Source organism: Hesperophylax consimilis, chromosome 15 (genome assembly GCF_061612785.1).
Source record: "Hesperophylax consimilis isolate HC1 chromosome 15, BYU_Hcon_1.0, whole genome shotgun sequence".
NCBI lineage: Eukaryota > Metazoa > Arthropoda > Insecta > Trichoptera > Limnephilidae > Hesperophylax > Hesperophylax consimilis.
Window position 1 is genome coordinate 30,526,169 of NC_142850.1, and position 26,503 is coordinate 30,552,671.

The 26,503-nt window shown below is 32.1% G+C and overlaps 1 protein-coding gene across 1 annotated transcript in view; it reads right to left on the minus strand.

Moving 5' to 3' along the window:
* Positions 1–24,237, minus strand: part of LOC149417619 (uncharacterized) — a 51,056-nt gene extending 26,819 nt beyond the window's left edge. The window contains exons 1-4 of the mRNA XM_089640601.1: positions 24,211–24,237; positions 15,479–15,683; positions 13,929–14,200; positions 9,997–10,580 (exon numbers count right to left, since the gene is read on the minus strand). Of these exons, the coding sequence (XP_089496727.1) occupies positions 9,997–10,580; positions 13,929–14,200; positions 15,479–15,683; positions 24,211–24,237 (1,088 nt within the window). The remainder of the gene's footprint in view (positions 1–9,996; positions 10,581–13,928; positions 14,201–15,478; positions 15,684–24,210) is intronic.
* Positions 24,238–26,503: the final 2,266 nt, after the last annotated feature.

The window sequence follows — 26,503 nt, forward strand, 5'->3', positions numbered from 1 at the left end:
TTCACTCAAGTGAATTTTAATAATTTCAAAGCGTTGTTGAAGCATGTATAGTTTCATTTGTATTAATGGAGTAGTTTCTATTTGTCAAATGTCAACAAATGACAGCTTCAAAGGTTACATCTACCCAAATAGCGGGCTATTCAAAATAACACCTCTTATTGGAAAATCCTGTTTTTGTTCTATCAGGTCTAAAAAAAATATTTTTCCGCGGGGTTTATTTTAAATCTGGTCCTTACCACTGATTGCATAGTTGAAAAACGTTGTATAAATTTATCAAACCGTTTTGCGTAAATATTTTTAAGGGAATTCAATAACATGCGAAAAGATACCGATCTGAAAACAAAATATATTACAGTAGGAATTAATTAAAATGTGAACTTCGAGCAAACCCCCGATACGAGTCTTATGTCGCCTTAACAAATCTACATAAAAAATATTATAAGCAATAATTAGTCGCCTTTAATATCAATAAAAATTAAAAATATCTCAAGAAAAAAAATTAATGCCGCTGACGGGAATTAAACCCGCACTTTGTGATCACTGATCTACGTCGGCTTATTTCCAACAAATTAAAATTCGTTATTCAAATTATTTGGCGTGTTTTTGTATTTTCAATTTGTATTGATATTTCAGGCGACTAATTATTGCTTATAATAATTTGTTATCCTTTGTGCTTTGCATTGAACCTTATCTTATAAACATTAGTTTATCATTAAAAAAAAAAATTAATAAAATCTACATAAGTCTAAATTTTACCTTTCGTTTCGTTTGTCTGACCATAATTGCTTAGCTTCCCTGAACTATTTAATGTCGTGGATAATAAATTTTCATTAAAATGTGCATTTCCCCTAGATGTATTTTTTAAAACGGCATACATTTAATTTTATTTAAAATGCTAATAATCTTTCAAATGTCAAGGAGTTAATTCTGAGTGTACCGTGTACCAAATACTAAAAAATAATGCATCACGTCTTTGACTGACACATGATATCATATTTACGGTGAAGGTGAAAAATTGTAATACCATATCAATAATTATAATGGCTTTTTGAATTTTTTGCACAAGCAATATATGTGTTAGAACCTTTAATATTTTTCCATTTATTTAAAAAGCAAATCATTACTAACATAATTTAATTTGTATAAATGTTTTGCACTACGTAATTAAGTTATTAAATCAAGTTTTTTAACCGCATAAATTAATTCAGGAAATATTTCATTTTTTATGTAACGAATTTTCAATAAGTATGAAATGTCTACCTTGAAAGCAAAAAATCATCAAGCAATAAAGAATTTTTTTCCCGTATTTCAAAATATTAACTAACTTTTTTGAAAACTAACCTAACCTACATCGGGACATCGGAAGAGTCGGAGGAGAGAGTGGACTGCCAAAACGATCACTGGCATACTCTCCTTGCTTCATTCACATTTATACATCGTATTATACATATTATGAACTCTTGTTATACTGAACATTATTATCATTAAATTTTTATTCATACCCGGAATATTAGTATAGAATAATTACATTATTGTACACTGAGAAAAATGATCCTATTAAAAAAAGCGATAGCATGCCAATTTCTTGATAAAATATTAGTCATTCAGAATATATCGAAAAAATGTGTTATGTTCCTAATATATGTCACGACGGAATGCGACAATATCAGTATGACAATATTTGTATGAACACGTGTTCCGCCGTCCTCATAAAATATTCGCTTTTGGGTGATATTTTGTTAGAAACTCTGTCAATTCTTTCGTCAAAGGCCTGCGGTCCCGTTTATAAAAAGAAAACGAAATTTTTGACCAGATTTTTAATAAATTAACAGTATTTATATCGGTAAGTTTTCTCATCGTTTCAATTAGTTATTTGAGATTTGATGAAATATAGATTTTAAAAATTTTAAAGTAGATATTTTTTTATAAATAATCTTAATGGCTCATATAAACAAAAATATTAAATAATATTTGAATGATTTATATAGCGCCGTTTTCTTGCAAAATTACCTCAAGAGCGCTGAGATACTAAATATTTTACATTGCCTTTCAACTTACAAATTTTACAGATGCACTCCAAATTAATATTGCATACATGCATGAATATCTTTTTTCTCGGTAATAGATTAAAACCTTTTACTGCATTGGAGGCGTATACAACTGTACTGTACTTACTTCAAAATATCTTGCATTGTTCTTGAGCTGTATATAAATAGTACGATCACATGTACTATTTTCAAGAATATCTATGACTTTTCAGTTGTTGCATTCGACAAATAATATTTAATTTTTCTGTATTCGTAAGACGATTAAAGAATTTGAACAATTAAACAAATTTCAAAGTTGAGGTTAAACACGACGCTTCTTATATTCTACGTGTTCATAACTAACTAACTAACTAACTAACTAACCATCACGCCGTTTCACCGCAGGGGTAGGCAGAGAGGACTGACCGCCAAACAACTCGGTCTTGGCACACACTTCTTGCCTCATTCACATTCATAAATACTCTACTATTATTCTGACTCTTGACATGGCCCGACTCGAGTATCTGATTCACTTGATCGTGAAAAGTCTTCCTCGGGCGTCCCCGACTTCTGCTACCATTCGCATTTGCATCATAAATATATCCTCCTTACCTTCTTCGCTCATTCGCTCTACATGCCCAAACCATATAAGCGTCCCTTTCTTAATCTTACTCATTACGCTTACATCAGCCTTGCGTTCTTTGCGGATTTCCACATTCCTCACACGATCAAACATGATTTTACACACATACGCCTCAGGGATCTTATTTCCACAGCATTCAATCTACTTTCATCCTTTCTTTGCCAGTTCCATTCCTCACTTCCATACATCAAAGTAGGTACCAGAACTCCGTTGTGGACTGCTAGCTTCGCTTCTTTGGACAATTTTTTGTTAGCGCCAACGGCGTTCAGTCCTCCATTAACGGAATTACCTGCATTTACCCTTCTTTCAATATCTCTGTCAGCCTTCCCATCTCTCGTAAACATACTTCCTAAATACACAAACTCATCCACCTGCTCCAAGTATTCCTCATTCACAATTATATTGCACACTGTTTTCGTACTCTCTCTTTCAAACACCATTACTTTAGACTTACTTACATTCATCATTAACTCATTCTTCATGCATACTTCGTTCATCCTAGACACGAGAGACTGAAGATCATCCATACCATTAGCTATCAGCACCGCATCATCAGTACGTGTTCATAGATAGCGTTAATACATATATTTTATTAAAATACGCTTTTTGAAAGCTATTGCTTTGCAATATTAAGACAAAATATTTGTTAAGTATATGAATATACTTTTTTGTTCGTTTAAAAACTTAATTCTTTCAATACAAATTCAATATTGTTCAGATGATTTAATCCAATATTGTATTTATGTGCCTTTTAAAAAAAATATAGTTTTATACGGACAAAACTGTTTATTCATATTCATATTGCCTATGTACGGGGGTAAACAAATAATTAACAATACCTTGCAAAAAGGGTTGAAAAAAAATAATGCCATCTATATACTGCTAGAATATGACGAGCGTCGCGTTTTACCATTCCACAAAACCACGGTAATAAACTCGAAAATCTCTTCAGAAATATTCCAAGGAATGACTGCGATTCCGAGAATGGGCCAATATTTTTTTAACCTATATGAGGTTCTTTAATTAGTGTGCGTTATTTTTAATTTGTGTTTCTCAATAGTATTATAATAATCGATTATTATCTAAGAATCAAACCATTCGCGGAATTATCAATGTTTGCATGCACAGAGACATCTATATGTGAATAGGAAAAGCTGCACGCTTATGCAAGCCTTCGGGGACCGTCACTCGGTGGAAATATTATAAAAGTAATATCACTCAAGAGATTAATCGATTTGGCTTTGGCTATGTCTATGGACCCAAAGTAGTGTCATTTTTATCTTACTTCGGTTGAAATTGGTATTTGAATGTCGAAAATCTTTACTAAACACAATTTTTTTTTCATCAGTTTCCATGACTTCATATACTTAACTTTTTAAAGATGTGATGAATTATCATTTTGATGATTTATCCGGTAAAAACACACTCCCTTTATTAGATCCAGATAATTAATTAAACAAATGTATACAGTATCCATAGATGCATTTAACTAACTAAATAAAGTAAATTTTTAAATTTGAATGTTAAAAATATAAAACTTAACAATATTCTACAATACGTAACTATGAAAAACCAATCAAAGTTGTGGGACATGACAAACACGAAACCTATAAACTTTTGCGAAAATGCCCCAATACAGGAGTGATGGAACGCGGCTGGCGCTAGTAAAAAAACACTTCCAAAGAAGCGCAGGTAGCTGTTTACAATGTACCAACCCTGATGCGTGGCAGGGAGGCAAGGAACTAGCCGAGGAGGGATAAAAGTATACTGAATGCTATATAAGTGATATAACTGTGATAAAACGGTATATGGTGGCTTTGAACGCAAGGCTGATGTGATTTTTATTAGTAACCCTTAGGACAGAGTGTAATGAGAATATTTGATACGACTATGAGTGGTGGAAGAAGTTTTAGATGCCCGAGCAAGACATGGCACGATCAAATGAGTAAAATACTCCAGTCAGGCCATTTAAACAGTCAAAATAGCAGAAAAGTATGTATGAAGGTGAATGAAACAAGGATTGTGCCGAGTTGTGTGGCCGTAAATCCTCTGTGTTACTCCTGAGGTAACGGCATACATTTTAGTTAGTCAGTTTCGTTGTAGATAGATATGGACAACTGCGTTCGTCGGAAAAATTAATATTGTATGTTGGTACCTAAGTTTTGCATTTTCTCGATTGTCGATGTAGAATAATTAAATTTGACCGTTTCTAAGGATGATGGAGCGATGAGTAAATTAATGTAAATTATTTTTTTTTAGGATGGTATAAGTGATTTTCTTGAATTGAAGATCTCTATATAAACATGAAGAAATTTTTTGAAAATTCTTCCATAGACTCGATGGTTAGCGATGCTAACCACGATATTGTCGTTTTTTTAATAAAGTTTTTCTTTTATGTATTCAATAATATTATTATTCAATAACAGTATTATTCAAAAACATAATTATTCAATTTATTAAAAAAAAGTCAATTAATAAACAAATTCTGCTTTGTAATTATTATTACGCGTGACAGCATTCAACAAGTTCTGGTGAGAATTTTTAGTAGTATCTCTATCTACCTGTATAAAAATAATATAATCATATCTGAAAGTGGCTTCACCACAGTTTTATAATGCCTTCAGAAGGCGAAACAGCTGTCACGCGTAATAAACGGTCTACAATATAAACTTGCTAACGATAAACACTATCTGGTCATTGTCGATATCAAACAGATGAGAGGAAACGAAAAAAACATATTTTTTTATTAGTTTATTCATATATGCGTATAAAGAATTTCAGAAAATAGAATTAACATTTTTATTTTACTGATGTGACGTACCCAAAGACTTATTTATAATTTTTTTCAAAAAACCATTAAAAAATTATTTGGTATGGTGTACTTATATAAAACTAGTGCTTTTTGATAAAAAAATGATTTGAAGAACTACGTCACAAACATCTCTTTAAAGATGTCCATTTGTTATTTCCGAAAATCACCCGGATTTTCAAAAAATCACAATTAAATAATAACACCACCTAACACAACATCTGCACGACGTAAAACGGACACGAACGCATAATATTAAAATTCTACAGTATGTAAATAAGTTTTTGGGAAATTATTTCGTCACATTAATATAATCTTAAATATTCTAAAAAGGTACAGTGCATATAAAACTATATAACATCTAATGGCACACATATTAAAATATTAATCTATCCACACATATTTTGGTTATCCTAGAGCAAAGACAAGTGCAGAATTGAAATGCTGTTTTTTTGCAATTATTAAAGCATTTTTAAATGAAGTGAAGGAATTTGGTTTTGCTATAGGATGCAAATCAATCATATAAAATTACCCAGATGAGCTAACATACATTTACTGCTAGAAGTTTTTATGTGCGGTGGTACCTTCTGTATGGAATTACAAATTCATATCGCCAGTCTTTTGTAGCCGGAGATATTCTGTCTTTCTTCTCTTGAGTAGTGACATTTTGCGCAATAGACAATTTCCTTGTAAATCAAGCGAACATTTAATTATATGTCTTAGACTAAGTGATTAATTATGCATAGTAGTTAAAAATCATTCATAATGCTCAGCTAAGAAGTCGAGAGTAGTGATGTGTACTGATCAACTTTTTGTTTAGAATTCCTATGATCAACGGATAAAATGTAAAATTATACGTAACAGTTGGTTGACAGTGAGCGATATGACCAACCAACCAATCGTCAATTACAAGAATAATGCCTAGGCAACAGTTGACATCTAGTGATAAGCATTTCGCCTAGAAACAAATCGTTAATGGATTTGTCCAGACAGTCCACGTATAAACAACTCACAACACACATTCCAAGTAGCAAATAAATAATCAAGCCACAAAATGGAAAAAAAGTGTACTGCATCATTTCTGACTATAATAATAATCGGGCATTTCCAACAGTGTTCAATTGTAGCTTGATGTAGGTTTGCACTGATGCGTTGCACGCCTTTCGGTGGGTGGTTGAAGCTGATGAAAAACGTTGCCTAGTCATTGAACGTAACCGTTGACAGAGTGTAATATTCACTTCGTTTTGAGATACAGGTATCTATGAAAAAAAAAAACGTATTATGTAAGCACATGTCACTCTGATAGTACGTCTCTAGGCATTGTGGCAGTGCCCACGCCCACCCGTTGAATTGTTTGGTCCATTACAAAAAATTATGTATACCTATAGCCGCATCTCCTGCGTCGCGTTTCCACAAACATCGAACTAAATATTCGCGGAAACATTATTTGTCGCGCTTTGAACAAGAAAAATGTACAACTGAAAAGGAGCATTGTGACAATTGCATAATATGTACTGTGGAGTTTCTTGAAGTGCCTTAGAAGTTGGTACAATCTTTCATATTTTATTATCATTTCACACTGTCCCCACATTACAAAAAACTATATATTTAGAAAATTGACATATTTAATTATTGAAGAGAATATTAGCGATTCTTGAACGAAAATCACGACATCCTAGATGCAACCGTATCTTTTGTTAAGATTTTTCTCTTTAAAATTATCGTGTTAGAATCGCTAATATTGTCTTCAATAATTATACAAAACTATATATTCATTCTTATAAATTTGGGAGGTAATCACTTATATTAAATGAATAATAGTCCATTCGGTTTATCTTTAATATTATACGTTTAACAAACGATCCGGTAAGATTTTTAATTCTAAATTCTTTTTAACACCACATTTTTTATTAATATATAGATAATACCAACCAGGTTTCATTTGTACAAAAGCTTTATCAAAGCCCTTCTTTATACATTTATATCCAGACTATGCACATTAATATATTACACAATACACAATGGCCACGATTATATTTACAAACATGCAGAACTATACATTTTATAGCTCTATTGAAGTTTGGGTGATTGGAGCCTAAATATTAATAAAAAACCTGGCGTTACATAAAGTTAATTTTATTAAATCATCATAGAATGTCATAGAATAAAAGTTTTTTCTGTTATCTATGAAAAATACATATTTTAAGACACTCTTGCACAGGCTTGGCCTATTTCACTATATATTCTTATGAGAGTATAACGCTCGTGTGAGACTAACTTTACAGTGATATCAAAATAAAAAATGTTACAAAAACAATGGCAAAAACGATATTACACATTTATTTAATAAAATTCTTGATAAAGACAAAAAACAAGTACATTATTTTATAGAATTTATAAATAAATTAGCAGGTCCAATTAATAAAACATTAATTTAAGAACGTTCGTTGAATTTTCGTTAAAATATAAAATTTTCGGATTTTCATGAACACGTGTTCCGATATCATGATACCTAATGTATTCGTAAGGCCTGCAATCCCGTTTTTACCCGGAATTACCAATAGTTTGATGAGATACTTAATAAATTAGCAATTTTCATTGTTTTCCGCGTACTCTGACAAGAAATTTAGTTTGCTTATTACTTATAATATTACGAAGACTGGACATAATATTCTATTTGATTAATATTTATTGATCACCAAGACTTCTACTAAATAAAATACTTTTGTCAATATAACTAAGAAACAAAATTTTAATTTAATATCCTTATAATTAATCCATTATTTGTACATGTATATGACAATGTTTTAAACAATTGACTAGTTGACGGTAACCATATAGGACTGTTGAATCAATTGTAAACAAAAATATTTTTATATAACTAAGTATAGTGACTAAAAATTCTCTTAAAAATACTGATCACACCAAGTAACACAAATACAAGCTTAGCATATTAAAACATCACAAAAGCTGTCACTTAAATAAGTTTAAAAAAAATTGTGTTCACTAAAAAGCTAAATCATAATATTATAGGAATAAAATTTAATCTACACTCGGCGTCACAAAAATCGCACATCTTCGAAAATAAGTTTCAATCGTAAGTTTCTCCGAGCCCAGAGCCAATACATCTAAACTAAAAAATATTGATTTCAATCGAAAGTACATTTAACGACCCCTTATCAAACAATAGTTTAATTTCATAAACCATACAAATTTTTCGAGTAACACTAAAAAATTATTGCGCAATTACTTTTTACAGGTGCCAAAACTTGTGTCTTGAAGAGGACACACGTGGATAATTAGCACTAGAAAACAACTCTTTAAACCAACCACTAAGACGAAGCCTCTCAGGTGGTGGCACTACTGCAATCAGGGATGCGATTGTGTGATTTTGCTCGGGAACTAAAATTAAGCCATTTTGCCGTTCAACGGGTCTTCCAACGGTTTTGAGAGAATTATGTTTTCATCCGGAAGCGTGGATCAAAACAAAGACGCTATTCTATTGTCACATAAAATTTTGCAATAGGTGCGATTTTTGTGACGCCGAGTGTAGTTTATAGAAAATAGACAAATATAATTTCGTAATGCTCACTCTAAAATTATACCTCTTCAGCAGATGAATAAAAAATTTGTTTAGTTTACTACACAGAAATACGATAACTCATGTAAATAAGTAAAAAATGTGATGTATTAAAAAAAACGGATCTCATATAAATCACTACATTTACCGTAGCGATAATTTGTTTGATCTCATGCAATTTATTAAAGTTATTTTTTAAAAACGTACATTACTCGTTACTTCTGTTTAAAATCTTAATCCTACATAAATATAACATTATTACCTATCCAAATTCGCACTCTTACATAACATTCATATCACAGATGATTTTGTTTTTAAAACTGGTAACATAATAATATATAATATAATAACACAGTGTAAAATATGGTAAAATTATAAACAAAAACAGTTAACATGTTTGGATGTATAAAAATATTTGCCAAACAGAACATAATAATATTCTATACATTTCGTGGTGCTGAATACTTATTTACTAAATATAAATAAATCCCCAACACCACAAATTGTAGTAGATTCTTCACTTCAAAAGTCATCAGATGTTAATAAATGTTTGGTGTAGTTCATATGTGCGGTCCACAAATCGCACTCACTCTTCTGACGTAAGGGATAGCATCTTATAAACAAATGTGTTTTCGATTCCTAAATGCTGTAAGTATTATATTGTTAAACATTGTGGTAAGTGACCGATTTCATAATTAAAAAGTGAACAACCCATCTTTGACTTCTGACACTCAATGAAATAATTCTCACTTTCTAATCTTCTCCAATCCAACCCTTGCTAATGTATTCCTCTGCGACATCTAGTAACCGTTCTCGAAAGATTAAAGATTTCGAATTTCCGTTTTTCAGATCAGCATTTGGCGCTGACATAGCTTTTGGATCAAAAACCACAATAGGCAAAGTAAGAATTGCATTAATAAGCCCATACATTCTGTACTTGGTTATCTCATCCGTAATGCGTGAAAACGTGATAGCTTTCACGTAATCCTTATCTTCGCTGCCTAAAAAGCTTTCGAGATAACCGACCAAGTTGTCATAGTAGCATTTCAGTAAGACATCGAAGTATTTCTTTCTTGTGTTTGGTTCAATGCTGGTGTATATAAAATGCAGTAAGTCAGTTGCGATTGAGCCGATTCGAGTGCATTGGAAGTCGATGAACTTAACAAGATTAGGTTTGTTGGTGTTTCTTTCGTGAGAGAATAAAATATTATTGACCCACAGATCACCATGGATAAGGACAGTCAAGTCGCTATTCGAAAGTGTTTGTAACAAAGAGATGTAGTATTCTTTCTTCTTTTCGATGTGGTCTAAGCATTCTAGAACTTTGGTATACTTTTTGTTGGAGTTTTCTGACTTTATAAGGGCTGTTGCGTCTTGGATTCCTTGCCGGATGAAGAGAGCTCCCATCTCGGAACCCTTTGGTCCAGTGTAGGGATGCTTGAGATTGGTCTTCATGATGTTGAAGATCTCCGGGTCCAGCCTCTGCATGGCAAGGGACGAGGCGTGGAAAAGGGCAATATTCTGAAAATAATGTATAAAAACACATTCATTCAAAGAAATTTCTCACTAATTTGATGCAATGAGATAAAGCAACCCGAAGAAATGCTCTCTCAAAATAAGGAGGAAAAAATGAGAGATAATTGATACAGATAAGGAAGTTTCATATTACTCATGGATTTAGATTAATTACTTGTTATTTGTACTGGAAGAGTTAAGTAGACTGAAATTTGTAGAAATGAAATCACTGAGGCGTAAACGATTAAAACTATAAGAGATTTAAACGCCCTCACAGAACGTAGACCGCTCAATCACCAGCCACATGCATTAAAAATGCGTGCAGTGTGGGAATGGCCTTACCGACAAAACTGAGGTTCGTATGACGTCACGCTTATCCTGCCATATTTCGATCGTTTTGGCAGGCTTAAAACGACATAATATCAATGAATTCTAATCTTCATGTTTAGATGGCAATATTTTTATGTTTTTTTAAAGCTTTCTTATCTCCATGGTGTTTTTTAATTTCATTTGGAAGGAGCATTATATATTTTTTTAGAATGAAATGTACGGTTTTTCTGTCCAAAATATATGTTTAATTTTTAGATGATTAGTAGATTTGAGGTTTTCGTCCTTGTAGTGTAGGATATATAAAATACTGAAATATTAAAGTTTTTATAAATTTCGTTGTGGAGTTTTTAAGGGTAATTTCAGGATTATTTGTATTATTACTTTCGTGTTTTAACGAGCTGCTTCGTGTATAAGGTGTTTTGACTGTGGCCATCATGAGAAGCTACAGATTAGTGTTAAATGCAAAAGACAGAAGCAACGGAATATTAGCTTGGGGAAGCGCTACAAACACAACAATTGACCCAATTCAAAAAGTTCAAAAGGCAATAATAAAACTCATACTGCAAGTACCATTCTACACAGACTCAACCAAAATCTTCAAAACACTAGACGTCATGTCAATAAGACAACTTTACGCCAAAACTGCTCTTCTACACCTCATCCATAATAATCTTAATATTACAAATCAAGCAAAAGCCATAATAAAAACCAGGTCCTCAACAAATAAAACACTTAACATTCCGATAACACACACCACATACGGACAAAGACACTTTCAATACTACGCAACCAAACTTTTTAACAGTATGCCCATTACTTTGAAACAATTATTGACCACAAACACATCTACAAACTTTCTCAAAAAACATATCGTAGTCTGGATAAAAAATCAAGATATTCACTTTATTCAAAAGATTATAATTCCAAACCAAACATAACATAACATAAGTGGAAAACTATAGGCCAATATCCATTCTCTCGGCGATCCCTAAACTATTGGAAAGACTTGTCCATGACAATATATATCCCCAGCTTGCTGCCAAAATTACTGAACAACAACACGGGTTTGTAAAAGGCAAATCTACCACGAGTAATTTACTTATTTACTCAAATTTCTTATTTACTAGCATGGATCGAGGCCACCAGGTAGATGCAATATATTGCGATTTCAAAAAAGCTTTCGACAAGGTTGACCACCTTATTCTTATTAAAAAAATTATGTACAACGGAATTAGAGGAAATTTATTACGTTGGTTTATCTCATATTTAACAAAAAGACAACAAGCCGTATCATTACGAGGACAGACTTCTACATGGGAACCAGTTACTTCTGGCGTGCCACAGGGGTCAATCCTGGGTCCGCTGTTGTTTATTCTTTATATTAACACTGTTACTAAATGTTTCGTGCATTGTTTATATATTTTGTACGCTGACGACATAAAAATATTTGCCATTGTTCGGAATTTAAACGATTGTCTTCTCATACAAAGCGACTTAGTAAGGTTCGAAACGTTTTGCAATGAAAACAAAATTTACCTAAGTTACAATAAATGTAAACAAATAAGTTTTACTAAAAATCAAAACGCTATCAAACACAATTATTGTATTGGTAATTATTTACTCGAGCGCGTTTACTGTATAAGAGATCTAGGCGTACTTTTTGATTCCAAACTCCACTTCGATGCGCACATAGATAATATTGTGAATAAAGCTTACAGCATGCTAGGATTTGTCATCAGAAACAGCCGTGAATTTCAAAAACCTGAAACATATCTTCTTCTTTACCACACTCTGGTCCGTTCTCAACTTGAATACTGCACCTCCATATGGAATCCACTTTACGATATCTATAAAGAAAATATTGAAAGTATTCAAAAGAAATTTCTGCGATGCCTCAATTACAGAATGAGCGCACCCAAACGCGGGTACATAAATATGCTCTCGAGTTATAACGTCTCCACTCTATCTAACCGGCGAACATACCTTGATCTCATGACTCTGTATAAAATCTGTAACAACATTATTGACTGTCCCGACTTACTGAAATTGATAAACTTCAAAGTACCACCCAGAGTAACAAGGCTTAACGACTTATTCCACATTAGCAGGACGCGTACAAATGCTGGTGTCAGGGATCCAATCAGAAGAATGTGCGAATCACTTAATCAGAATCAAAACCTCAAGGACTCTGACTTATTTTTTGATACACGCACTACTTTTAGTAGAAAAATGAAGACTGTTTTCCTACAAAGTTCAAAGTAAACAACTTAGACATACTTCGTTTAAATATATTTATATTTTTTTAAATTTCTGTTTAACATTGTTTATCTATTTATATATATATATTTTCTTTGTTTTACCCTCTAAATTTTTTTAAAAATAATTTGTAAATTCTTAAAAGGATATTGCGCATTTCTTTCATATCTGTATTTGTAAAATAATATTCTTATGTATATATTTTTCCCATATTTATAAGTGAAAATATTTGTAAATGTTTTTAACTGCTGTTTAAGTTAATTCGTGAGAAATAGTTTGGATGCAGGTGAATTCTCTAGTTGATGTTTCGTATATATTTTTGTCAATTGATATCTGTATCTGTTTTTTCTCCTTAATAAAAAAAAAAAAACCAAAATATAATAAGTAAAATTAAATATTAAACACGTTCTTTAAGAATTATCCAAAAATACATACACTCACATATGAAAGTGTGTTTTCATGTTTCAATATAGGTATGTCTGTGAAAAAAAAAATTATAATAACTTTCTACCACAACTCATAAATACCTGTCACCCTTAATCACAAACACGTTAACACCTCAGCACAGGTTCTCCTAGTGAGGTGTTCACGTAACATTCAATATCACCCACACACAGATTTACCTATTTCAACCAATGTTCTTTATTTTTTATACCTTTTTTCTGTACTTTTTTCTCTGTACTACAATATAAACCACTGTAATCATTTGTAAAACGTGTACTCAAGAAAAGACATAAATAAATAAAATAAAAATAAAAACGGTCTCACCTTCATAACCAGCAAAGAATGCTCCAGATCCGTGCCCGTCATTCGGTCCGCCATGAAGTAGCCCGCATCCTTCAGGTCCTCCATGACCATAATGTCAGCGTCGCTATAGTACAGTCGGGGCAGAGGGAGGTCCGTGTTGGTGTGTCTCCGGAGCCGAGGCAGCACTGTGCGGTACATGTGCTCCTCGTTGGCCCACACCTGATCCGCCATGAACATGGCTCTCCTCTCCGCATCCTCCAACTGGCGCTTGAGGATGAAATTCTTTTGAAAGTCTGAAATGTAAATAAATAAAAATATGACTAAACGGAAGATCAGTCCTTACTATTGTTAAGATCGATTGACGGCCATTCATAACTGCACCCAAACACAAAGTAAAAGTTTCCCAAAAATTTTGAAAGAATCGAAGAGAAGAACTAAATTGCTTTATTCCGAAAACACGAAACTGCAGTTCTACTTCCAAAACATATATATAAATGTTTCTTTGTTTCATTTCTAGCTTTTATTTTCTATACCTATCTATCTTACAATGACTATCTATCTTACAATGACTATCTATCTTACAATGACTATGACTACCGTTGAATAATATCGAATTCGTATTGTCAAGAATTAAAGCGAAAAATTGTCAGAAATTAGATTTCATAGTTTGATAGAAAAATGTATTTATGTGATACTAGCAGAGCTGAATCTAGTTTTTAGGGATTAGACCTTCGATCATATCATGGATTTCGCTTTATGAAGGAATACTATGTAGGAAGAAGGAATACTACATAATTCCCACAGACCTGGACATAAAACCAATCAGACGTATGTCCAAAAATTGATAAATAATACTAGATTTACATCTACGTAACTAAGTTGATCCGACCTTATTTGTTTACATTAACCCCACATAGGAGGCCCTGAACAAAATAATTTCCCTCGAGACCTATGTCATCTTTAGGGATGCTGTGTGAAGGTCTTTTTAAGGAAAGGATGGAGAGATAGATCTGGGAAAAAAAAGGTATGAGGGGTGGGTAGGAATTTAGGGATCAGTGTGTCCAGGAGTGACAGACGTATAAATATATTCCTTCCACTGCAACGCAAGGCAATGGGTCGAGAGTACAGTTGCAGAAATCAAAAGCTCTTCCCGAACCAGCCTCTCCGGATCTGGCACTCCACGCAACTGGTGGGCAGGCGCATCCTGAACACACCTCACCTAATGAATCCAGGCACCCCTGCTAAAAATCTCAAAACGTAGCCAACCACTTGGGGTGAACCATGGCAAAGGTGTTGGTTATCCAATAAATGTTTCCCGAGGCGGCGGTACCCAAACACGCCTCCCAAATTGCAAAAGCTGCAAAGAGGAGGGTGAGGAAGCCAACCTCCGGTAGGAGAATGCATCAGAAGAAGAAGAGACTTCGCTGGGGTCTGGCAATTGGAACGCTTTTTCTTTATTGGTATAGTACGTAAATGTGACTGAAGATCGCGGTGTTGAAACCCCTACCGTTTTAGGAAAAGTTGTGGAAAGGTAAACAAAACTACCTCTAATAGTAGTTTACGTTACTTACATGTGCCATTTGAGTAAACTCCCTCCACATGGGCCCTCTGGATGGTCGACATAGTGTTGTCACCAACGTTCACTGCATTTTTAAGGTCAACTGTGGTGACCTCTAGCCACGGGTCACTCTCGTACTTGCGCAGAATGTTTATGAGGATTGACCGCTCGCGCGAGTAAACGTCAGGTACCTTTGAAACTAAGGTCTCTGGAATCTGCTGCAAATCAAAAAATAAAATAAAATAATTATTTGATTTCAACTATTGTGTTATGTAAATTGAGTCTACATTCCCCGGAAAATTACTGTAAAACAATGTTGTCTTGCGGGAATTTGGAAGGGGGTGTGCGGCTGTCGATGTATTATCGAATAATTGTATATTTTATGATAATTACTCGAGTTAAAAATATTAAAAAAATACATTGAATAATAATAAAAGAAGAAGAAGTTAAACGTTAACTTCTTCTTTTTTTTATAAGCAAATATTCAAAATTAATGTTTGTTTGTTCCGTAAGCGTTCCTATACCATTCATACTATTTAGTTGAAAATTTCAAAGTTTGTTCTTATTAGTGCCAGGAGTGTTTAGGGTGTGAAAAAAGTCAGGAACGCCCATTGAAGACTTAAGTCGAATTAAAGTCGACATAAAGTCGTTTTTTAACAGTAACAATGTAGATTTCATGAAACTACATGAAGTGAATGGTAGAATCCAAATCCATAATTTAAATACGTAACAAGAATACAATATTCTAAATTAGTACAATATTGTTTGTCGCCGGTGAAAAAAAACATCTCGTTATAGTAGGCAAAAGGCGTATATATGGGTAAATATTATAATTTTAAGATAATAATTATTACGTTGTATCACAATTGTGCATTAAGTATTTGCACAAATACAATGATATCACACGATATCAGAGATGGGTCATTGGCCGTGTAAAAACTACACACAATAATATGCCATAGTAATCTACTGTCAAATATCAAAGACCGGGTCGCTGACCGCACCGCTGCACATAGGTAGGTACCTACTCAAATACTATCTGATTGTAAAGATTGGTTCAACGCCCTTTCGATTGCATAACCTCACTTTAGTTCCTTATGCCGAATATCAGAGATTATGTCAATGACCTCTCAATTAATTTATCAAAAAAAATAACGAAATAAACGAGCAAATAAATGCTACGTGTAATGTGTACATCACACGTTGGGAATTTCCTGAGATAATTCTTTATCCATTTTACATTTTGCTGAAAATGATCTGTTTTTCCCCGTCATAAAAAAAGTAATGGTAATGTTACCAATGAATAGATTAAAGGAAATCCCAAGAAATGTGTTGCATAATTAGATACATTTAACAGTAGACTTGTTGACTCCTAAGCCTTAGACAGGTAAACGAAAATGACTAATGTTTATGAAAGAATTTCGGTATTTGAAATTTTTTGATAAAATTGACCGTTAAATGTTCAGGTACTATGAACATTCTTAACAGGTACAAATTATTTAAAAAAAATAAGAATATTTATTTCAGTCGGCAGATGAGCAAAATAATCAATTTTCATAGCTATTTTGTTGAAATAAAAGATGATAAATTCGTTGTGTTAACTCGGCGGCCACCTTGTTCAATACTATTGAAGTGACAAAAACTAAAATAGTTTTTAAGTTAAAAAACCGTATTTGTATTATTTATCCGCTTTTTTGTGGTCAGTAAGCTGCAACTAAATGCTTGCGGGAGGTACCTAAAAGCCTCGCAGGACGCAGGTTGCCCACCCTTGATCTAGGTTATTTACACAATTTACCTTACTTGGGCACATTGGCACGCCCACCAAATTCTACTTTCGGTTTATCAGTGACGATTACAATGCTTTGATTTATTTATTACTACACGCCCTAGTGGGCTTTTACATTATGTTTTACAAGATGTTTGGATCACTGAAATATTTATTACTACACGTCCTACTGGACTTTTACATAATGTTTTACAAGATGCTTGGATCCCTGAAATATTTATCACTACACGTAATAGTAGGGCTTTTACATAATGTTTTACAAGATGATTGGATCACTGAACTATTTATAACTACACGCCCTAGTGGGCTTTTACATAATGTTTTGCAAGATGTTTGGATCACTGAAATATTTATCAATACACGTAATAGTAGGGCTTTTACATAATGTTTTACAAGATGTTTGAATCACTGAACTATTTATCTCTACACGCCCTAGTGGGCTTTTGCATTATATTTTACAAGATGTTTGGATCACAGAACTATTTATTACTACACGACCTAGTGGGCTTTTACATAATGTTTTACAAGATGTTTGGGTCACTGAACTATTTATTACTGCACGCCCTAGTGGGCTTTTACATTATGTTTTACAGGATGTTTGGATCACAGAACTATTTATTACTACACGCCCTAGTGGACTTTTACATTATGTTTTACAAGATGTTTGGATCACTGAAATATTTATCACTACACGTAATAGTAGGGCTTTTACATAATGTTTTACAAGATGTTTGGATCACTGAACTATTTATTACTACACGCCCTAGTGGGCTTTTACATTATGTTTTACAAGATGTTTGGATCACTGAACTATTTATTACTACACGTCCTAGTGGGCTTTTGCATAATGTTTTACAAGATGTTTGGATCACTGAAATATTTATCACTACACGTAATAGTAGGGCTTTTACATAATGTTTTACAAGATGTTTGAATCACTGAACTATTTATCTCTACACGCCCTAGTGGGCTTTTGCATTATGTTTTACAAGGTGTTTGGATCACAGAACTATTTATTTATTCACGACCTAGTGGGCTTTTACATAATGTTTTACAAGATGTTTGGGTCACTGAACTATTTATTACTACACGCCCTAGTGGGCTTTTACATTATGTTTTACAGGATGTTTGGATCACAGAACTATTTATTACTACACGCCCTAGTGGACTTTTACATTATGTTTTACAAGATGTTTGGATCACTGAAATATTTATCACTACACGTAATAGTAGGGCTTTTACATAATGTTTTACAAGATGTTTGGATCACTGAACTATTTATTACTACACGCCCTAGTGGGCTTTAACATTATGTTTTACAAGATGTTTGGATCACTGAACTATTTATTACTACACGCCCTAGTGGGCTTTTACATTATGTGTTACAAGATGTTTGGATCACTGAACTATTTATTACTACACGTCCTAGTGGGCTTTTGCATAATGTTTTACAAGATGTTTGGATCACTGAAATATTTATCACTACACGTAATAGTAGGGCTTTTACATAATGTTTTACAAGATGTTTGAATCACTGAACTATTTATCTCTACACGCCCTAGTGGGCTTTTGCATTATGTTTTACAAGATGTTTGGATCACAGAACTATTTATTACTACACGACCTAGTGGGCTTTTACATAATGTTTTACAAGATGTTTGGGTCACTGAACTATTTATTACTGCACGCCCTAGTGGGCTTTTACATTATGTTTTACAGGATGTTTGGATCACAGAACTATTTATTACTACACGCCCTAGTGGACTTTTACATTATGTTTTACAAGATGTTTGGGTCACTGAACTATTTATTACTGCACGCCCTAGTGGGCTTTTACATTATGTTTTACAGGATGTTTGGATCACAGAACTATTTATTACTACACGCCCTATTGGCCTTTACACTATGTTTGACAAGATGTTTGGATCACTGAACTATTTATTACTACACGTCCTAGTGGACTTTTACATAATGTTTTACAAGATGCTTGGATCACTGAAATATTTATTACTACTCGTAATAGTGGGTTTTTACATTATGTTTTACAAGATGTTTGGAACACTGAACTATTTATTACTACAAGTCCTAGTGGACTTTTACATAATGTTCTACAAGATGTTTGGATCACTGAACTATTTATTACTACACGCCCTAGTGGGCTTTTACATTATGTTTTACAAGATGTTTGGATCACTAAACTATTTATTACTACACGCCCTAGTGGGCTTTTACATTATGTTTTACGAGATGTTTGGATCACTGAACTATTTATTACTACACGCCCTAGTGGGCTTTTACATTATGTTTGACAAGATGTTTGGATCACTGAACTATTTATTACTACACGTCCTAGTGGACTTTTACATAATGTTTTACAAGATGCTTGGATCACTGAAATATTTATTACTACTCGTAATAGTGGGTTTTTACATTATGTTTTACAAGATGTTTGGAACACTGAACTATTTATTACTACAAGTCCTAGTGGACTTTTACATAATGTTCTACAAGATGTTTGGATCACTGAACTATTTATTACTACACGCCCTAGTGGGCTTTTACATTATGTTTTACAAGATGTTTGGATCACTGAACTATTTATCACTACACGCCCAAGTGGGCTGTTACATTATGTCTTACAAGATGATTGGATAGCCGAACTATTCATTACTACACACCCTAGTGGGCTTTTATATAATGTTTTACAAGATGTTTGGATAGCCGAACTATTCATTACTACACACCCTAGTGGGCTTTTACATTATGTTTTACAAGATGTTTGGATCACTGAACTATTTTAAATACTTAAAAATAAAAACATTTTAAGAAAATTTTAACAAAAAATATTGAAAATGCATTTTAACGAGTTTTCTATATTTGAAATTAATTATATATTATGCAGACAATATTTATGCTTTTTAAAAATGTTATGTGTATTATTTTTCACTCCGCGTATTTATAATTAAAATATTTAATCATTTTTTATGGAAAACATTTCAATTGTAAATAATGAATTAGCCTTGGTGATAAAAAATTTAATACTAATATTAAATTTTATTAAATTTTTTTAAAAGTCAAAAATTTTTCCCATATTTACATAAACAAAACAGAAGAACTCTCAATATTGAACTTTTTCATGAAAGCAGGTACCGTAGAAAAGTCCCAACTTACCGCTGCTATCTGTCTGGAGCCAGTCAGACTTCGCCATCCTTAAATGGGATGAACTAAATGAATTGCGAAGTAACACGAAATTAACGAAATAACTAATTAAATAAAAATTTACTTGCGCACACCACGCCAAACCACGGAGGCCGTCAAATTTAGTAATTTGAAGCTTTATGTTGCACTTCTTCAAAACAATATTATGTTATTAAACCGTAACTTTAAAATTGAAATTGGAACTTGCTCGATTTTGTATTTTATTTTATTTAAAGTAAATTCATTTCTTGTATTTATAATTTTTTTGTTATATTACCCACACACAGACAGTGCCTTTGGGGTTTTCTTTAATTACCTAATTTTGTTTTATATTATATGTTGATAAAATTATTTGGAGAAATTAAAGAACTTAAAACCAAAATTATAAAATATTTAAAAAAAAACAAAGAATATTTTTTTTTATAAATGGTAGATACCTGCTTAAATATCATAATACATTCATCGTATCAATAAAAAAATTTGCAGTCTATTTTGATTTCATAGAAAATCGGAAACCAACTTTTTTTCGTTGATTTGAAATAAACTGTGTTAAACTCTGTGAAAACATTACTTTAGAACTAGGGCCATGAGATTCTCCTTGTATAGGTTCTTGTTGTTGGCAGTAATACAAATATTCATCGCTAAATAACATCATTATTGGCTGCAAGAAACATTTTGCGGAAGCGTCAGTAAGTTGGCACCCATGAATCTACATGTTGATGATCAACACACAATCATAAATAGAACTTGTTACATGAAGTTAGCAATAAACCGTACCAACAAAAGTTATACTTTTCGATCGATCAAATCTACATATTATTCGATTTGATTGAATACCAATTTAAATCATGTTTTATCAAATGTTGCAGGCGATTGTGATTGCGAAATATGAATGTTTATTTTTGGCAGTTTCATGTTAGTTTTTACTAACTTAAATAAATAGCTTCCATGTTTACAAAACTTCTTCAGAAATCCAAACTCAGGTGATAAAATTTTTTTTTTTTTTCGCACTATCCATGAAAACACATTTCTCTACTTAGATGATTTATTTTTGAAGTATTGGGCCGTTTTGGACTACCTCCATCTTTAGACAAAGTTTCGGATGGCATTATAGTGTTACAGTGTCCACCATCAGGGCAAATGTGTTATCATTGCATTGTAACGATTACACATCAGTCTTGATGACGGATATCAATGTACAATGAAACTGTAATGCTGTCAGTAGCGCAACAAGACATAAACAAATCACTTTAATCCTTTTTGCCGTGAAAATCTCAAATCTTAACGAAATCTACATTTTTTCTGTACATGTACATAATGTTTTTTGTATAGTCTGTCAAATAGATTTCTCATTGCAATTAATAACATTGCACCAGTACAACTGTAATTGTATGTGCATTTGCAAAATAGAACCACATGTTCAGGTCTTTGCTTAAATTACGGGCAACACTATAATATCGAAAATTCATTCATAACGGATTCACAAATCGGCATTTTCCGCAAGAGAATCTTATCAGCACTGTCGATTGATTGATTTGCAGCAAGATTCAAAAAGAAAAGGAGACCTTGAACGTTAGCTTTGAGATAACAAATCATATCAGATTATGTAGAAATATGCAACTCTATGTAGTTTTTAGCAAGCTTTTGCTAAGATAGGCAAATATTTAAACGTTTAGCAAAACTGATTAAATTATAAATGAAATGGTAGATAATACATTTATATATTTTTTAACAATGTATTTATTTATTAAATAATTAATCAATTTAAAGTGTAATGGTAAATACAAAGTAAAATCAATAATATTAACTAAAATAATTCATACAATTAGTTTTCACTACTTTTGATTTTTTAATGTTCCTCAACATAGAATCTGACGCTTGTGTCTAGAAGTTAATGTGTTTATCTACTATACTGTTCTGTAACAATAGACCTCGCGTTGACGAAAGCATGTTACTAATTTTAACTTATTTAGTAAATTTAAAAAAAATTTCATTGTAAAGTAGGTACTTAAATACCTACCTACTTTACAATAAAAAATACATAAATTTATTTTTGACCACTATAGTTTTATTTTCACTCTACCGGTTTCGGAAGAACGTTTTTAATATTCTCCTGACGAAGGAAGGGTTCTTCCAAAACCGGTAGAGTGAAAATAAAACTATAGTGGTCAAAAACAAATTTATGTGTTTTTTATTGTAAATTATGATGAGCCACAAAGTTAATGCTTTTTACAATAACGACCTACTAGTCCACTCAGTGGGGGATAAAAAAGGGCTCCACCTTGCAAAAAATTAGGTAGTAGCGATTTTCACATATGTTGTTAAGATTGGGACTCTAAAGAGAAAAAAGTCTTTAAGTTTGTTTTCAACAATTTGGTTTTAAAAACGACCACTTCACAATTATTTTGAAAAAAACAAATTTTGGCACCTTCAATCCAAGATGGCGGGTCGAGCTCGACCCTCCCAAGGTCGAAAACTTTTTTTTTCCTTAGAGTCCCAATCTTAACAACATATATCAAAATCGCTACTACCTAACCTTTTGCAAGGTAAAACTCCCCACTGACTGGACTATACCTACTTATTTAAAAACCATTTTTAACATATTTTTAAATTTCAAATAAGGAATTATACAATTTTTTCGAAGAAATGTCACTATCTCGATGACATTTATTTAAAAAAACTTTCTACAAGCAGGTAGGTTCGCATGCAGTTGCGGCTCTTGTCTTTTGGGTGTAACTAGAGTGCTAAGTTTGAAAAATTCGACATTATAGATGCTTTTAAGTCCGTTTTTTTTCGAATTTTTGATTATTTGTATGAAATTTTTCAAAAAATCTCAGTTTGAAAATCTTCATACAAAAGAAGAATTCTTGAAAGTCTTCATACAAAAAACCGAATTTCAGGAAAAAATAACACCTTTTCACCTACAACAACATAAAAAATGTCATGTTAGCACTCTAGTACACGCAAACGTCACGAGCAGCCAATGTTCCCAGGAACCATAATATTGAAAAAATACAAATAAAAAGTCAAAATCAATACAACGTATTTAACATTAAAAAATCTATACTGAAGTATTAAACGGCTACCATCTTGAAACGGAAACAGAACGTACAAAATAATTTACAGACAGATGAAATGCAAAACCGCCAACTTCACTACTCTTAGTCAATTCAGAATGATTAGTTCAAAAAACACATCAATATGAAATATTAAACTTGTAATAATGTAGTTGGCATTTTATAAAACTTTTTTAACGATTGATTGAAAGCCGAGATTTCTTTAATACGGCCACAAGTTTTCAAGACAAATTAATATCATGCATCATCCGAATCTTCCTAAAAATCACGACAATTCTACGTCTTTAAAAGGTTCACCGAGAAAGTTTGAAAGCGATACAATAATATTATTGTGTACGTAGACCTTACAAAGTAAAATAGTACTACATTTGTACCTACATACCAAGTACAATGATTGTAACCTTATTGTCAGCTCAGAAAACATAATGTGTAAACAATTCGCAATGAACTGGAAACAATTGTTTTAAATTTTAATGATAAACAATAGAATTGGTTGTCAACTAGTTCTGACAACTATCTTGCTAGTTTCATTCTAAACACTAGCGTAAAACTTCGTTGTAATAATTAATGGTTGAATTGAAGTACGATATGTAAACGCTTTTAGCAAGCATTTAATTAAAAAAACTGTTCAAAATGTCACAAGGTTTATAATGCAACAAATAATAATAATCAATAAATACTGACCTTCATGACGCTGCTGGTTTGCGTCATTTCTAAGCACTGCATCGACCACAAAACTAAAAACTACTTTTTACAAAAATCAACCCTTAAAAATGTCAATAGAATTAATTGCGAGAATAGTAAGTATCAGGGCGGCACGTTCTGTAGAGAGGTCATTAGGTCTGTAGTGTCTAAGATACCAGTTCATTACCGAGGATATGCACATGTACTTGACTCACGCTTGCATCGCGGCGCTCCGTCGGCCAACTGCATTTACAACTGACTAGGTCTATTGCCATGTTATAGCTAAATATACGAATAGACCGACCTTGATAATCTTTAGTAGTTTTGTGCACACTGCGATCAGGTCCGACGCAGCGTACGACGTTATACCTAGCCGATAGACAATCGTACGGCGTGTTCGACTGATTGAGATACGAAACTGTATAAAACTTTACCGACTTCCTTCTCTTTGTCTTAATGATTGATTTTTGTCTATGGAACTCAATTCAGAGTGTTGTGACAATGTTACTCGAACATTGTCACAACACTCTGAATTCCGCTCTAGTGTGAATAAATCACACGATGATCACATGCCACTGAAGAAAACAGCAAACAATGTTTTTTTCAATTTTACGCCTTTTTAACTATGTATATAAAATTACATACGATAATTTCTTTGCATTCTGATTAAAAATAAAAGGTATATTTATACATAAAATAGTACGTACTTTAAAAAAACACTTTGCGGTATGTAGTTAGTTAATAATGAGAAGCAAGTTTTTTATGTTTCCGGACATGGAAAATTATTTATTTATTTTATTTTATTAACGCCTAGAAGGCTTTTACATATACATGTTATGGGTTTTGTTGTTCAGTAGCATTATAAAATATTTTAATTACATAGCATAATAAATTGAGTATGAACTTACATAACAATGTGTAGGGTTATTGTTATGGTGTTATTATTTTATAAACATAAGCAAGCAAAGTTTATTGTACAAAGTACGTCGGTTGAATATTTTACAGAACATAGGTTAAACTAATACATAAACTTGAGAAAAATATAACAGATATAGGTAGGTAGTTAAGTAGATTATGCATTTTTATAATTGTGTCATTAAAATATTCAAGTGTCAAAGTTTTAGGGATACTTTTTTTCTACTCTCGTCGAAGCCAAAATATGAACCTGTTAAACTTAAAGAAGTTCTTAGTTTGAGTTTAGTTAAAAAATAAATAAAAAACTATTTTAATATTACTATGTCAAAATATGGCGTGAAGAAAATATGTTTCTTATTTTATTATTCGAGTGTTTTTAAAATAAAATGAGCGAACTAAGCGTCTCCATATTTACGGTATATTTACCAAATAAAATATTGTTTTCTCAAACTAATATATAAACTTAATATGCAAACTAATATTTAAAATTGTAAATTTTGTTTTTCTTTACATTCTTCTTTACATATTAATTTATATTGGTATTATATTAGCATTAAAGGAACTGTATTTTTATATAAAGAAAGTTCGAAAATTGCTCAATTCTTCGTGATATTTTTCCTTAAAGGAAAAGTTCCTTCTTTACTTTCATTTTTTATTTTTTTTTCTTTACTTTCATTTTTTATTTTTTTTTATTTTTCATTTCCTTGTTTTATCTATTAATATTTCTTTAGTTTATTATATCAGCTAAACAATAGTAAAAAAAAAAATGTCGTGGTATAACTGAAAGTATACTAGATTATGAATATACATTTGTATTACTTTACCAACAGAATTTCTTCAATTCAGTTTCATTTTCAAATTCATTTTCTTGTTTTTATCTATTAATATTTCTTTAGTTTATTATGTCAGCTAAACAATAGTAAAATATGTCGTGGTATAACTGAAAGTATTCTAGAATATGAATATACATATGTATTATTTTAACAACAGAATAGTCAACACTATAATTTACTATAATTTACATGTAAAAACATTATCATATTGGAATTTCCTAAAATGGGCAATCGCCTAGTTGGACATTTTAAGTTCATTAATTGTATTATGTAATATTTACAAACAAACAATAAATAAATAAATAAATAAAATAAATAAATAAACTAAGGAAAACGCCAATCTTTACCTGCTTTCTAGATCTAAGCTAAGCATTTGATTGTGTTTGCCACAATAAACTCTGCGGAACACTTAGGAAAAGAGCAGTTTCGGAAGATATAATAGCGATTTTTTCAATTTGGCACACGCAGCAAAAAAATGTGGTGAAATGGTCTGGCAAATTTTTTTAACCCATTTTATTTGAAAAAGTGGTGTAAGTCAAGGAGGA